Source organism: Cyanistes caeruleus, chromosome 4 (assembly GCF_971803275.1).
Source record: "Cyanistes caeruleus chromosome 4, bCyaCae1.hap1.1, whole genome shotgun sequence".
Classification (NCBI taxonomy): domain Eukaryota; kingdom Metazoa; phylum Chordata; class Aves; order Passeriformes; family Paridae; genus Cyanistes; species Cyanistes caeruleus.
The window spans coordinates 83,563,195-83,578,424 of record NC_141704.1 but is presented as its reverse complement, the minus strand read 5'-3'; the positions used below and the strand labels follow the sequence as shown (position 1 = coordinate 83,578,424).

At 48.5% G+C, this 15,230-nt stretch overlaps 1 protein-coding gene across 3 annotated transcripts in view; it reads right to left on the bottom strand.

The window, feature by feature from the left end:
• Window positions 1–13,529, bottom strand: part of SLC6A12 (solute carrier family 6 member 12) — a 32,467-nt gene extending 18,938 nt beyond the window's left edge. The window contains exons 1-4 of one of the 3 annotated variants that reach the window (XM_023924928.2): window positions 13,376–13,529; window positions 6,297–6,493; window positions 2,504–2,638; window positions 645–785 (exon numbers count right to left, since the gene is read on the bottom strand). In XM_023924928.2, coding sequence (XP_023780696.1) covers window positions 645–785; window positions 2,504–2,638; window positions 6,297–6,489 — 469 coding nt within the window. In that variant the 5' untranslated portion in view covers window positions 6,490–6,493; window positions 13,376–13,529. Of the gene's footprint in view, window positions 1–644; window positions 786–2,503; window positions 2,639–6,296; window positions 6,494–7,398; window positions 7,481–13,076; window positions 13,109–13,375 lie in introns of those variants that run through there. The other 2 variants (XM_086885579.1, XM_023924922.2) reach the window with 2 other exon arrangements.
• Window positions 13,530–15,230: the final 1,701 nt, after the last annotated feature.

The window sequence follows — 15,230 nt, the reverse complement described above, 5'->3', positions numbered from 1 at the left end:
GGAACCAAGCTGCTGCCAAGCAAAACAAGCTGCTCAAGATGTAAAGAAAGTCCTGATAAGGACATTCATGAGGATTACCTCACACCTACCCCATCTTCCCAGGCTCAGCACAAGTGCCTTGGGTGAGGCCAGAGCCAGGTTTCTCTGCAGGGCAGAGCTAAGTGAAGATGAGCACAAAGTGATGGGATCCCTGGTGAATGCAGTGCTGTGGAGGCTGCATGGATGTGATTAACCAGGAAAACCGTGCCCTCAGAGTTCTGTGATGCTGGTTCCTCCACTGGGAGACCTGAACTGGCAAAATCCTGCAGCTCAGGCTTGGCCTGATTGACCCAAAATGTGAGTGCACAGAGGAAACTGCTCAGGCAGCTCCTGTGCCAGTAACTCCACAGGAATGGGGCAGAGAAAGGGAACTGTAAGATAAACTCTTGCACCAGAGCTAATAAAAATCTCCTGCCATGAGGAGAGCTCTAGATTGGCTTGAAAACCCCACCATGCCCCTCTAGTGCTTGCCTATTTTTTGGTGACATCACAGGGTGGCTCATGAGAGCTCCTTATCCAAAGGAAATAAAAATATTTTCAAGAGAACCCAAATAATTTCTGGGAATTGGAAATAAGCTAGAAGCTGACCAAGGGAAGTTGTGTACCTGAGTTCCAGGAGTTACCACAGCTGGCCCATGGCAGCACTGAGGTGAAGGAGCTGAAGAGGTAGAAGAGTGCCCAGGACAGGATGATGATGTAGTAGATATTCAGGTATCCCACAATGACTTGGGAGGCATATCCAATTCCTGTGAAGAAAAGCAAAGGAGGTGAGGATGGGACTGGAAACCAGCTCCCAGCACACCAGGCTTAACCCCAAAGACAGCTCAGGCTGTGGTAACAGGGGTGCAACACCAACAGCATGACTCTCCAGAGAACAGTGCAGGATCTACCCAAGGGAAAGAGGAAGGGTTCTGTGACTGTGCAGGCAGACAGGAAACATTGCTGGGTAACTCGAGACAGTTCTGTGGTGAAACAGCCAGAAAACTTGACACTGATTTGAAAAAGATTTCTGATGGCTGCCATGGCACAGCATCATAGTGCCTCTTCTTCAGAAAAATACAGCTCTGGGCTTTGAAGGAAAGAAATGCAGCTGAAGCTCTCACTTCTGGGAAGAGCCAGGCAAAACCCATTCTTACAGGTGATACCCACCATGCTCAGCTTTGGGTCCTGCTTGTGCCCAATGCCCACTGACACCTCAGACCAGAAAGGCACAATTTGTGTACTTAAAACTGCTTTTCAGTGACCTTTGAGCTGCCCCTGCTGTCCAGCCCCAGGTCTGTGCCAGAGCACAGGAGGCCCCAGACTCCTCAGGGAGTTTCAAATAGCTCTGTGTTCCCATGCTCAGTCAAACAAACCAGGCTCCACTCTGCCTGAGCACAGCTTTCTCCATCTGAAAAACATGATTGATAAGCTCTCCTCTGGACAGGGGAATCGAGGAAATTACATTCATATATTAATATGAATAGAATATTTAAATTCATATTTATATATTTATATATTTATATATTTATATATTTATATATTTATATATTTATATATTTATATATTTATACATTTATACATTTATACATTTATATTTACATTTATATTTATAAATATAAATATAATATAAATATAAATATAAATATAAATATAAATATAAATATAAATATAAATATATAAATATACATATAAATATACATATAGATATAAATATAAGTATAAATATTAACATAAACATAAACATAAATATATATAGATATAAATATAGATATAAATATAGATATAAATATAGATATAAATATAGATATAGATATAGATATAGATATAAATATAAATATAAATATAAATATAAATATAAATATAAATATAAATATAAATATAAATATAAATATAAATATAGATATAAATATATTAACCCCATTAAACAACCTTCCCCAGGGCTCCAGAAGTCGTGGTTCTTATCCCTGTGGCTTAACCTCAGCCCCATCCCATCTCTGGTCTGTCAGACCCAGTGCACACAGGGTGTGATTCCCCAGTCTGCAGGATGCCAGCCTGCAAACGCTGCCACAGCAGCCCTGGACACAGGAGTGGGCAGGGAAAGCGAGATAAAGCAGACAGCTCTCCCCAGTCTCCCCTCAGTGTTTGTCCTGGACTACACACAGGTGTTTGTACACTGACACTTCCCTCCTCCTCCTCCTGCTGGCCCTCCTGCCTCTCCTCAGCGCCAGGCTCTGAGCTCCCCAAAGCAGAGCCCGTGGTCCAGCAGAGCCCCAGGCAGCAGCACCCACCCTCACCCGGGGCCAGAGGGGTCAGGAGCTGCCCCTGCACACACAGCAGGCAGCAGGAGGAATAACAAGGCTGGGGGAGAGAGAATAAAGGAGAAAGAAAAAAAAGAATAATAATAATAATAATATTTCAAAACAAGGATCTGAGTCACTAATTGTTAGAGAGTGCTGCCAGTAAATGCTGTAACTTGACTGACCTTCAAAGAGGGGGCAGATCTTCCTCCAGGCCGTCACCCCTCCCTGGCTCGTGTACTGCCCCAGCGCCGTCTCCAGGAAGAACAGGGGGATCCCACAGGTGAAGAGGAAGATGAGGTAGGGGATGAGGAAGGCTCCTGCAGAGAGGGGTAAAATGCTGCCTCAGAAACCTCTTCAAAAACCTTGTCCTTAAAACCTCTTGCCAGAGACCTGGGACCACAGCTGGAACCAGCTACATAAACATAAATATTTCTCTGAGCTAACTGTGCAACCTCTGCTAAAGAAACAAGGTCTCCACCACCATCATTTCTCAGAAAAAAACCACAGGGGTGGTGGATGGTGTGTCCTGCACCACTGCAGCACTTCTGCATTTGGCACGGGCCAAAACCCAGAGGTAAGGAGTAGCCAGGCAAGAAGCTAAAAAAAGACAGTGCTGAAGAAGTTCTTCATGCTCCTGACCTCATTCTGGCTTTCAGCAGGAATGGGGTGAACAAAATGAGTCCTTGTTTCACATAACCACATTTGTTCTGCCTTTCATGAGAGTCACAGCAGAACTCCCACTTGCCCAGAGGATACAAACCCCAAGGCTGGTGACACTTCTGTGTAAGTAATAAATTTGCCAGGATATAAATTTACTTGAGACATATTTCACGTCAAATTTGCAATGTAGATTGCACTAGAAGAATGGAAATAGGGGAAGAGTATCTTTCCAGCATTTTCAAAATAAAGAAGTTTAACTCCTACCTTCAAAATCAATTTCTTTGCAAAAATGTAGAGAAATGTCTGAAGAGAAATCAGCCTGGAATGGCCCTCAGATTAACCCTTGTCTAAACGGGAGAGGAAGGAGAGAAAGGGCAAAGCTTTTTCCCAGGAACAATGACCAACATAAACATAAGAAAAGACAAAAATAACAACAAAAACGTTTAATGCCCTGAAAAAATGGTTTAGTGCTCTGTTCATGTCTGAAACTTTTTTACACCTTTTCAGTTATGCTGCCAAACCAAAACACCAAATACATTCACTGCTCTGCTCAAAACTGCTCCTGAGATCTCATTTTCACAGCTGACATTCCTTCTGTCACCTCTCTCTCTCTCTCCACATCCTTAGTGTAGATTTTCACACTTCTGCTCCCCTCCAAACAGGAAAAGGTGTCTTCCTTCCTCACCAAAACAACTGTGGCAGCCTTGCCACTCCGTAAAATAAACTTCTGGTCACGAACACTTCTCTTTCCAGTGCCTGGAGAGCATCTCAGGGGCTTGCAAGGAGGATGAGGGTGCCTCTCTCAGCCACTGTCCCTCCCCTGCCAGCACAGGCACCACACTGAAATCCTTCAGTGACAATGAGCAACTGGGAACGCTTGCCCTTGTTTTTAAGCCAACAATGACAAGAACAAAGAACATCCAAATTTCCCCTAAACACAGCTGTGTAGCTGCAGGAGACCTGGGGCCAGAGGGAGGGAGGCTGGCTCTCATGTCAGTCCAGGTTTGTGGGGTAAGGGATGAGAACTGCAGACCCTGAACGAGAGGCAGCTGCGGTTTTTGGTGCTGCAAGAGACATCCATGCCAAATCCAAGAGAGCTGAACTACCCTGCACACAGACCAGCCTCTCAGCAGATCCCAGCCCTCTCCTCTGGCACAATCTGGCACAATCTGTCCCACAGGCTGCCCCATTTTGCTCTCTGAGCAATGATGTTTTTCTGGCACCTCTGTTGTCCTGTCTCTCTGAACTGTCCCACAGAAGTCACCAGCTGAAACTGCAGCTCTGAGCCCCTCCTCAGTTTGTTGTTCCACTGAAGGATTCTCAGCCCCCAGGAACAGACCCTCTTTCCTTATGAGTCCATAACAAGTTGAGGCTGCTGAACAATTAGATCAAATTGGACACTGCAGCAATAGCTGAGGTTGCAGTTGGTGGCTTTACAGGAAATTGGCACTATTGCTCCTGTAACATACATCTTCACAGCTGTAGAACTATTTCAGCACATCCAAAGGTGGAGAAAGGTGACAGCAGTCTCGAGGGTTTGGGGGGTAAGGGTGGGACAGGGATGCAGCATTTATAGGTGGAAAATGCTTTTTTCAAGAACTTTTCCAGTGCTGAGAATATCTTTGAGTGTCATGGGAAAGACATTGACTTGTCCAGCATCAGTCTTGTGGTTCCCTGGAGCCCTGGAGAGAGAAAAGTCCCTTCTCCAGCAGCAGCACACTTTCTGCAGGGGCAGCGTGTGGAGCTGTGAGGGAAGGACCCTCCCATCCTCACCTTTCCCAAGCCTAGCCCTGCTGCCCTCTGAATCACAGCCTTGGACACTCCAGAGCAGTTCAATTAAAGAGAAAAATGTTATTCAATAGATAGTAAAAGTGAGCAGAAATAGCCTTTTCAGTTCCCCTAATTAGCATACAGATTGCAGGGAGGGCTGAACCGGGTTCCACAGGCATAAACTGTGCAAAGATATCATCTGAGCTCAGGGAGAAAATTTCCATGCAAAACCCATGACTCCTCTCTCAAAGCATCACTGCAGAATGGGCTGCTCAATCACATGAACCTCCAGAACCAGACAGTTAGATGTTTCCTAACCTGTGCCCATCTGACTTGCTCTTGGTGGCTCCCATCAAAATACTGGAGGAGAAGACTGGAGGATCTGCTAAAAATCATCTCAGGTTCAAGAAAACCTTAATTCCCTTCTCTTTAACCATTTCTCACCCTGCCCCTCTTTGGTTTTGAGGACGTGTTTTATTGTCCCTTGTTTAATTTGGATAAACTCCAGCAACAGCACAGAGGACAGGAATTTGGAAGCCCTGGGAAAAAATGCAGTGGAACCACTCAGCTCCTGGTGAAAGTTCATGGCACCTGGGAAAAGATGGGCCAGTGGGGCATGGTCTGCAGAGAAAGGAAGCTCAAAGTATGAAGGGGGGTGTGAAGCAAATCCCAGACCATTATTTCAAGGTGTTTTTAGAGAGCAGGAACAAAAGAGAAGTTATTGCTGTATTTGACATGTAATTGGTATTCCTCCTTTTCTTTTACAAAGCTAGATTTTTATTCACCAAGAAAAGTTAGTGACAGTCAATTATTCCCTTACGTTTTCATTTTATTGTTATGAGAAATCTTAACTTTTAACCATGTAATGATCTTATTGCAGTGTTACTGCAAGAGAAATGGAGAACAAAGAAACCAAAGGGAAGGTGAATGAACCATTTTTGGGGATGAATTTCCCCAGCAGTGGTTTGATCACTGTGAGAATTGCTCCAGGGGAAGAGGAATACCAGGGAATAGGGAATACCTATATATACCTATATAGTATATAGTACTATATAGGTGTATATATGTATACACCTACATTCCTATAGTATATACCTATATACTAGGGAATATCAGGCCTTGGCTACCTTGGATACCAGCACTATCTCATCCTTCCCTCCTCTGCAACAAGGGCCTGGAAAAGATGGATTTGACACCAGGAGTAGGAAAAGGGAAATATGTAGGATGAGGCTGATGTTGGCTTTCTGACCACTCACAGCATCTGATATTTTCCAAAGACCAATAATTTCTCGAGATGCTCAAGAGCCTGAAGTTGTTACTAGAGTTCAATTTTTTAGGATTCCAGATTAGGAAGGAACCCACTGGGGAGCTGGACTCACCCCTGAGCTTTTACTCCTCCTGGTTTTGGCAGGAACTAGCTTGTTGAAGGAGCGAATCAGGGAGTGCCTTAGGGCACATGAGGCACAGGAGAAATGGATCCAGGCACGTCCCTGTCTCCTGTCACACCTGCAGATGTAGAACATCTCACGTGTGCTGCGAACTCACCACCACCGTTCTTGTAGCAGAGGTAGGGGAACCTCCACACGTTTCCCAGGCCGATGATCTCCCCAGCCACAGACAGCACAAACTCCATTTTGTTCCTCCACTGGCCTCTCTCTTCCATCTCCTCTGTTTTTATCTCTTCAGGAGATGTGGTGGCCCCATTGGGCTCTCCATCCTTGGATATGGCTCTTGTCATGGCTCTGTGGGACAGAAGAGGAGAGCATGGGATGGAGGGAGCTGCTGCACTGGTGGCATTGCTGAGCAGAAGCTGGCCTTTCTAGAAGTGATTAGCAAGGGATACACATTCCCTTGTTGAGATTAGGAAAACACACTGGAAAACAAGTCTCTCCGAAGCAGCAGCATCTCTGCTTCCATTCCAGCTGGGACTGCAAAGAAATCAGGGTTTTGTTCCTTTGTAGCAACTCACAAATTCATTTGATAATTTTTTTAATAGCACATTTCTCATTCCTTCTGTGCCACCTAAAGGAACATCCCCATCTTCAGGGAGCAAGAGAGACAGCAATCTGCATCACCCACACCACTCAGCATTTCCCCTGCCCTGGGTCTGCTCTGGACTGTTTATACCTGCTCTCTCCCTTGGCTCTGGAGGCAGCTCAGGCCAAGGGCCTGTCCCAGTCAGCAGCTCAGAGGTGAGCAACACCACCTCCTTTCAGTGTCCTTCACCTGTAGGAGCACCAAATCTTCTGTGGACCCTTTGCAGCAGGATGGGGCACCAGGACCGTGATGGCAAACTCTTCCCTCCCTCCTTGTGCCTGGCATCTCTCCAGTCACACCCCTCTGGACAAGCCCTGGGTCTGAGCCATCTCATGACTACAGGAGCAGGGACTCCTGGAGCCCTGGAGCCCTGGGTAGGCACTACCAGGGAGCCTGACCTAACTGGAAATGAGGGAGTGTAGCCCCTGACTCCTGACTGTCCCAGCAGCCAAGGAACACTGTGGCTCTTGTTTCAGTGTCATTGCAATGAGGCAAGGAGGAAGCTGGAGCAGGAGCTGATGGCCATGCTTGCACTTACCCACACAAGACAGCATCGTTATCAAAGTGTCTCATTTACCTCTGTAAAGGAAATTATTTCCTCAATGCTTACCCTCTGGATATATCAGGCCCTGGGGCAAAGAAAGATGCTTGTGTGTGGAAAGACAACTTCTAATGAATGTTCACAGCAGAACAAGCAGTTCTTTGACACAGGTGTGTTTCCTGCCTGTTATTCAAGTAAAGAAAGGAAATCAGATCTCAGTGTAATACACCAATTGCTCTCTAAGTGCCCTAGGCAACAACAGCCTTCGTTCCCCCATCGGCTCTCCTGAAGGGCTCATCCTATTTGCTTTGCTATCAGCAGCAGATTTCCACAGACTGAGTCTCATCTGAGACATCAGCCAGTGTAAGAGGGGCTGCAGCAAGGTCAGGGGGACATAAACCATGGAGGAGAGCAGTCAGGGGCTGGTGAGGGTCGTCCTCCAGGCTATTATAGCTTCCTCTTCAAAAACATGGCAGAAAGATCCTGGTCCCTGTTAAATTTAAGAGGTTTTTAGAACTATTGCCAGTAAAAGCCTTTATCTGGGCAGCACTGCAGTGGGCATGACCAGTTTTGGTGCCAAATGCAGATGCACGAGGGCACTGAGGAAGCAACCTCTGTTTTATCTCCAGCCCTTGCTCTGCTTGGTCCACATGCTGGAAAGCACCTCTTTTACTGGTATGGCTTGCACTGACCCAAAACACCAAGGGCTTCGGCACCTGTGGATCTACTTGAGAGCATGAAGGTGAACCAGCCCTCTAACAGAGGTGAACAGGCTCCTACAAACCTCTAACCCCACATTTAGAGAAGGTGCTGGAACCCAGGAATCAAGGCACACACCCTAAATGCTGGCTTGCAGCTCCCCTGCAGTCCTTCCAGTCCCAGATTTGTCCCCTTCACTTTGCCCTTCTGCTGGGCTGCACTGGGAGGTGGAATCCCCAGGTCCTCCTGCCAGCCAAATTTCCTGCCAGCCATTTCTCAGCTCCTGAAGCCCAGGCAAGGCCCTTCTCCCCGCTGCCTGCCAGCTGGCTAATCAGCTCATTGCCATGCTGCAGCACAGCCTCCTCATCTCTGAGAGGAGCAGAGCTCCACGCACTGTCAGATGTGAGAGCACAAGTAACACGTCCCTAATGAAACGCCTTTGATCTGTCACAGTCCTCGGCACTTCCCAGTTTGCTGCAGTCCAGGACACGTTATCAAGCACAGGGATGTTTAAGCCTGGGTTTGTTGAGGATGTCCCAGGAAGCTGGCAGGAGAAGACTAGTTAATTCTTTGTTTTTATTCTTTTAATGTAAGGTGGATCCAAGAGTCAGCCTATTTCTACTAAAATTTGTGTTTTCATTTCATTTTTGGTAGACCTGTTTCACACATGGGTGCAGAGGAAGGTCAGAGAGAATCACCATCTCTCACCTAGCCCTGGGAAGGGAATGTAGGAGCCCAAATCCTCCCCAGCCTCCACCTCAGGGACACCTGGACCAGGACTTTTTATCTGTCCTCTGACCCCTGGATGGGCCAACATGAGGGATAGAAGATGGGATACTGCAATGAGGAACACAGCTGGGAGAAACACAAAACAGAAAGAGAGAAACAGCACTTTTGCCTTCATGTTCCTATTTTAAAAAGGCAGAAAGCACCTGGCTACGAAATCAAACCTTTTCAAGTGGGAGCAGATGATGGATTAAACCAGTGTCTGGAGTTCTGGCCCTTCATGGCACGAACTACAATTTCTCCTTTCCCTGACAAAGGCATGCACATTACACATCCCCACTTCCCTCTCTGCTTTGCCTGCTGTTTCCATGAGAAAGACTGTTCGTACACCTGGCTCTTTTCCTGAACATTTCATCCTACTGTGCCCCTGCTCTATGTGTTCCTAGGCCAGATGGGGACTCAAATAACTTCTTGTTTCCAGCTAGGAACAATTTGGTTCTCCCACAGCAGTCACAGCCACCTGCTGGGTTACATCCTCCCCAAAGGCAAGCATTTTCCTCTTCCTCTGGTTGCCCCCTCCCTAATACATGACTTTGGAGTAAAGACTGTGCCCCTCACTGCTCACCCACACATTTTCTGCTGTTTCTTCACCAAAGTTTGGAAAAGCATTGCCATGGCTACTTCATTCATCTTTTTTTCCTCTGCCCTAAAGTTTTCACAACTGCTAAAATGCCATCTTGATGCAATCCAGAGTCTACCCCTCCCCTGGACCCTCTCCACCACCACCACCACCTTCCCTCCTCAGCCCCCTCTGACCCCACCAGTCTCTTCTAGAGGTGCTCTGCTGCATTTTCAGCCCTCAGCCCTTAGAGGAGATGGTTTTTTGCCCTTCACAGAAATGACCTGTAGTCTGTCACCCCCCCACAGAGAGCAGGGAGCTCTCTCTGTGCCACTCCACAGCAAATTGTAGTGTTTGCTACGGGGCTTGCTGCACAGTTCTTCCCCCAAAAGATTTATAGCTGGGAAAACAAGAACACACCTGGATTTCTGCAGGGCCTGGAAAGAGAACAGGCAGCCACAGACCCAGAGCAACAAGCTCCATTCTTAAACATTTGAATGAGGCAACACAGTCTCCCCTTGGTCACAAATTTGGGACTGTGTTTGTCCCACACCTACCACCGTGGGATCCTTCAAGTGTGGTGACAAAGGGCAAGGAAAACCAAGAACATCCCTGAAGCACTGTGGTCACTCAGCAGCTGCCTATGATGTCCTGAACAATGCAGATATGCAGGAGAACAGCATTTTTTGGCTTTGTTTGGAAACAAGATGTAACTGAAGGGCAGAGGCAGTAATAAGAAAAAGAGGAGAAAGAAAGCATCATTTGATGCAAAATCTGGTGCTATCCTCAGGCTCTCTCAGGGTAAAAAGGGCTTTTTCAAAGTTGCTCAGGTGAGGCAAGGAACAAGAGTGAGACAAGAAAGATGAGTGAGAAGCCACCTGGAGTTCTGGCACCAAAGGAAGAAGCCAGTAGTGATTCTCTGAAGCTTTTCTCCCTGCAAACTTACTGCCTGCTCCTGACTGCTGTCAGACAGGAGTTCCTGCTGCTGGGAAGTTAACATCCTCTGTTTGACCTTTTTTGCTGTTTTATGAGATGAGGACAATCTCCAGAGGGAACGGTGAAACACAGGGAACAGCAGACAGAAATGTCTCTTAAAAGCAGCTGATAACATCCCTGAGAGGAAGCACAGGGCTAAAGCTCCCTTGGACACTGAAGGTGCTGCCTGGACTGCAGAATGCAGAGTCACAGGAGGCAGAGCTGGGATTCAGACACAACGCAGACAGCTGCACTGCATTTCTATTTCTCAGTTTCATTTTGAAACAAGCAGCAACCAAGCACATAAACTGCAATTTAAGATGGGGAGGGAGGAATCAGAAAGCAAGAAGACTGGGCTGTGTTACAAAAGGAGGAGCAGGAGGACACAGAAAATTCCCTGGTTGCACAATCAGAGGCAGCAGTCAGTCAGCAGCTGAAATCCTGCGCTGCATTTTGATGGCAGCAGGCGGAGGCGGCTGTGGGAGGGAGACAGAAAATCAGGGCTCAGCGAGGAGCAGCAGTGCCAAGGTCCAGCTTAAGGAACCAGCCCGGTTAAATTGGAGCTTGGGGGCTGCTGCTGGAGCCGGCCATCTCGGCAGGATGGACAAGAAAATACGAGCAGGGGAAGCAAGTGCTTCCCAGCCAATCTAAGAGCAGTTTCATGAGCAGAGACAGCTGCTTGCAAATGGGAATGCTGCTGGAAAATGGCTTGCTCCAGCTGCAGAACAGAGAAAGGCAAGGAAAGATGGAGAAAGAGAAACACTGATCAACTCTAGGACAGCAGTCAAAATTAAAATGCCTTTCATTTCAAGCAATGGAAAGTTAGTTGGCTTCTTTATGCTTTCTAATTAACTTCCAGGTTCTGTGGGCTGCAGGGTATTCCCAAAGCATCTGTTCAGCAAGGTTCATGAGGCACAGGAGGCTCTTACAAGAATCAGATCCTACCTGTGTTTTCTCCAGTGTGAAATGAGAGCAATGCTTGTGCAGTCAGTGAGTTTGTTACTTACTGACCCCAGAAAGAGTGAGATAAGGAACTCAGAGAGTTCCTTAGGAGTGGGTTCACTGATGGCACAGACATCTTCAATACAAGATGCAAGGATTATAGAGCATCACCCTTCAGAGCACACACTCCCAGTGCAGGAGGGTGCCAAATGCATCCTGCTCTGTCTTCTGCTGCTGGATGGGAGACCCTCTGAAGCCCCTGAGAGTGACTGGACTTTCCTGAGGATCAGTGGCAATTCTCTTGCTAAAAGCAAAGCAGGCTGCTGTTCCCAGGGCCAGATCAGTCTCTGTTGGTGTCCATGGACCACCATCCCTGTTCTGGGCTACAGAGACACACGGGTGGTATATTTCTCTAGAGAAAAACAAGACTAACTGATGAAATCCATAAGTGGTGTCTAAATATGACTAGAAACCAGTCTTTGCATCAAACCAGGTAATCTGGACCTCCACTCAGCCCATAGCCTGGCTGTATCCAGTGCAGCACAGCAGGAGAGCCAGCCACAGCAGCATCCATTCTCCTTCCAGAGCACCAGAACAGGCCTGCTACAGACACAGACCCAGCCAGGCACCAGAGGAGCCCCTAGAGCCACCTAGCCAGGGCTGGAGCTGAATGGCCAAAGTCCTGGAGCTGCAGCAGCCTGGCTCAGAGGTCCTTGTGTGCAGCCAAAGCGTGTGGCCAGCACGGCTCCTGGCACTGGCTGCAGGAGCAGAGCAGGTGAATGGCACAGAGGGTGAAAGCCACGCTGCTCCAGCACCCACTCTGCAAACAGGTCCTGCACAGTGGGGCAGCGACCTGTGGGGCAGCCCAGAGTGCTCCCTCTCAGCCCTGCACAGGCTCAGCACCCTGTGTCAGACCCTGCACGGGCTCAGCACGGGTCACATCGACTGACACCAGCACAGGCAGACACCCTGAGTCCACGAGTGTCTCCCAGCAGTTCCTGCCATCATGCCACATTGTAATGTGGTGGGATTGCATCCCACCTGCAGCCTGTGAGGGGCCAGGTACCTGCTGTCCAGCCTGGGCACCAGAACCTTCCTCTAGCCCTGCCCAGGAGCGGTGGGGCAGAGATACAGCACAGGGCTCTTCAGCCTCTGCAAGGACCACGTCGCAACCGTGAATCCAGAAAAGCAGGGCTGTGCAGAGCTGCAAAGGTCCAAGGTTCAGCCTCTTGTATCAGCAGCTGTCAAAGAGTTAAAAGTAGGGCAATGGCATTTCCACTGGCATGAGATGAAAGCCCTGATTGGTAGTGATTATTTTAAAAGCAATGTTGATTTAGGAAGACACAGATCAGGTGTTATGAAACCCTCATGTGTTCTGCCTGCATTTGTTCACAAATATGGCCACAGATCCCAAGAGTTTAGCACATGCAGAAACTGTGCTGTCTCCCTGCCTCACCTCCTAAAGGAACAAATTTGATGAAACCTCAGGGGCAAGAAGAACAAAAAGTGCACTCCCAGGCACATCTTTTAACTCTGCAGCCCCCAAGTCAATGCACTGGGGTCACTCCTCTGCAGGAGGAGAGGACTCGTGCTGGCAGTAGCTGAAATGCCTGCAGCCTGTTCCACTCCTTGGCTGCTGTACCTATTATCAACCAGTCATCTCTGCCCTTCATCCCTGTCCCTGTCCTGCTCATTATTGTCTCTCTTCTCAATCTTTCTGCTGCCTGAGTACTTATCTATCACTCTCTCCTTTCTCTCTGCTGCCACAACCTTCAGTACCAATCACCGATCCTTCAGGCACCTCTTTGCTCTCAGCTTCCTCTGCAGCATCTGAGCCTGTCCTTTCCTTTTCCAGAGGAACCATTGAAAGAAAAACCTCTTCCCTGGGTTGTTCCAGACTGATTATTTGCTCCTTATTTTCCATCTCTCTCTTGCTTTTCTCAGTGCTGGGGAGCTGCTGTCCCTGCAGATGTGCTGGCCCGCTCTGCAGAGCACGGCTGGCTGCGGGAGGAGCGGAGTCACCGGCACTCCCAGGGTGACACACACACCAGCCACATCTGCTCAACTCACAAACACCCAACTCACCTGAAGCCAGAGCAGGTCTCCCCCAGGCAAGCCCCTCCCGTCCTATCCTTCCCCGTCCCACTGGAGTCCAGGCAGGGAATCCACTGAGTGCCAAAGAGATACAGCAAGAGTTAAGGCAGAGACTCCTCTCTCCTCCTCCTGTCCCACCCCTTCCAGCAGCTCCCCCCACCAAATTACCACCCAGCTCATGTGTGGGTGGTGGGACGGAGGCAAGGGAGGTGCATCAGGGCAGAACTTTCTCCCCTGTTCCCTTACAACATGCACCTCTCCAGACCTTGAACTGTGGCCCTGACAAGAAACAAGATGAGAAAGCAGCCACAGGCGGGCAGGGTAAAGGCCCAGAGTTTGTAAATATCAACTGCAGCAGTCAGGGAGTAACTCCATGTCCTCTTGACCTCTGCAGGGCAGGAACTCTCCCCTTGCAGACCCCACAGCATGGCCCAGGCTGGCTGCCACATATTCCCACCTTTCTGGGGCTCCACCACTTGAGTGGGATAGGGACATCCCTCAGTGTCATCCTACAGACATGCAGAATGAATCTCCACATCAAACCTTCTGTGGCCAGGCTCAAGCCTCACCAACACCAGCAGGTAGCTGGAGGAAGAGGCAGAGCGTGGGTGAAGAAGGAACATTGGCTCTGGGGTCACACATCTGCCTCTGTGGCTTTGCTCAGGCAGCTTTCTGTGTATCCATCTCAGCCTTGAAGGGCTTTTCCAGAGCTGCTCATGACCAGCACCAGAAGCAGGCATTCCAGTTACACTATTTTTCCCAAGATACTTCAGCTCAGTTTTTCTCTTTTTTTAATGCTATCACTCTTTTGTCTTTTGCTTTGTCTGATAATGTGCCTGCCAAATGCCTAGCTGGCATCCACATCAGCTGGGACAGGCTCCATCTTCTGCCTTTTAGGGACTGTTTCCCAAGTCCTGAGAGACTGCAGGGTGAAGAGCAGGTGCTGGCTCTGTGCTGCCTCTGACCCTGCTGGTGGAGGACAGTGCCACTGCCTGTGCTGTCACAGAGCTCTGGTGTGACCCAGCACAACCGAGGAAAAGGTGCAATAGAGGTTATCCAGATATGAAAAGGGGATTGAGATAAGCCTAGGTAAGCAGAGCTGACCTAAAAACTTGATTTATCCATACTGAAGTGTTTCACAGGAACATCGCAGGGGTTTTGCAAAGCTGTAGATGGGATATGACCTGTGACATTAGGGTAAAACAGGAAGAAAGTCAACCTAAATTAAAACTTCATTCAGCAATGTGTGAGAATCATTCTCCAGGATGGGAAAAAAGGCTATTTCTGTTTGCCAGCCCAGAGGGTATCAGAAGTTACACTCGGGCTTCAGAGTTTCCCACCAGGCTATAATTCACAGGGTTTTTTAATCCTGCTATGGGCAAGCTCACATTTATATCACTACACCAGCTTCCATGTGAGGGATTTCAGTGGTGTGATGACCCAGATTGAAAAGCAAAAATCCCATTGTGAGCAGCTCAGCTGGCAGAGCAGGCACTGTGCTCAGTCCCACCCCAGAAGAGAGCAAGGCAAGGGGTGATGCACTCCCTGACCACCAGCTGCCACCTCTGCTGGCAGAGTCAGCCCCGGGCAGGCACTCTGTGCAGACAGGACAGGGCTGCCAAAGGATGTGACAATCTGACTACAGGTCACCCCACCATGTGGGCTCCTCCTCCACAAGTGTGGGTGAGGTTGCTGTGAAACACTCATCCTCAAAAGAGAAGCACTGCTTGCAATAAATGCTGGAAATGTCTGAAGCAGCCCCTCCCCAGGCAGCATGAGCCCCTCCCAGCCCTGGAACCCCCTGTTGTGAGCAGCTCACACACCAGCAGCCCTCACATCTCCACAG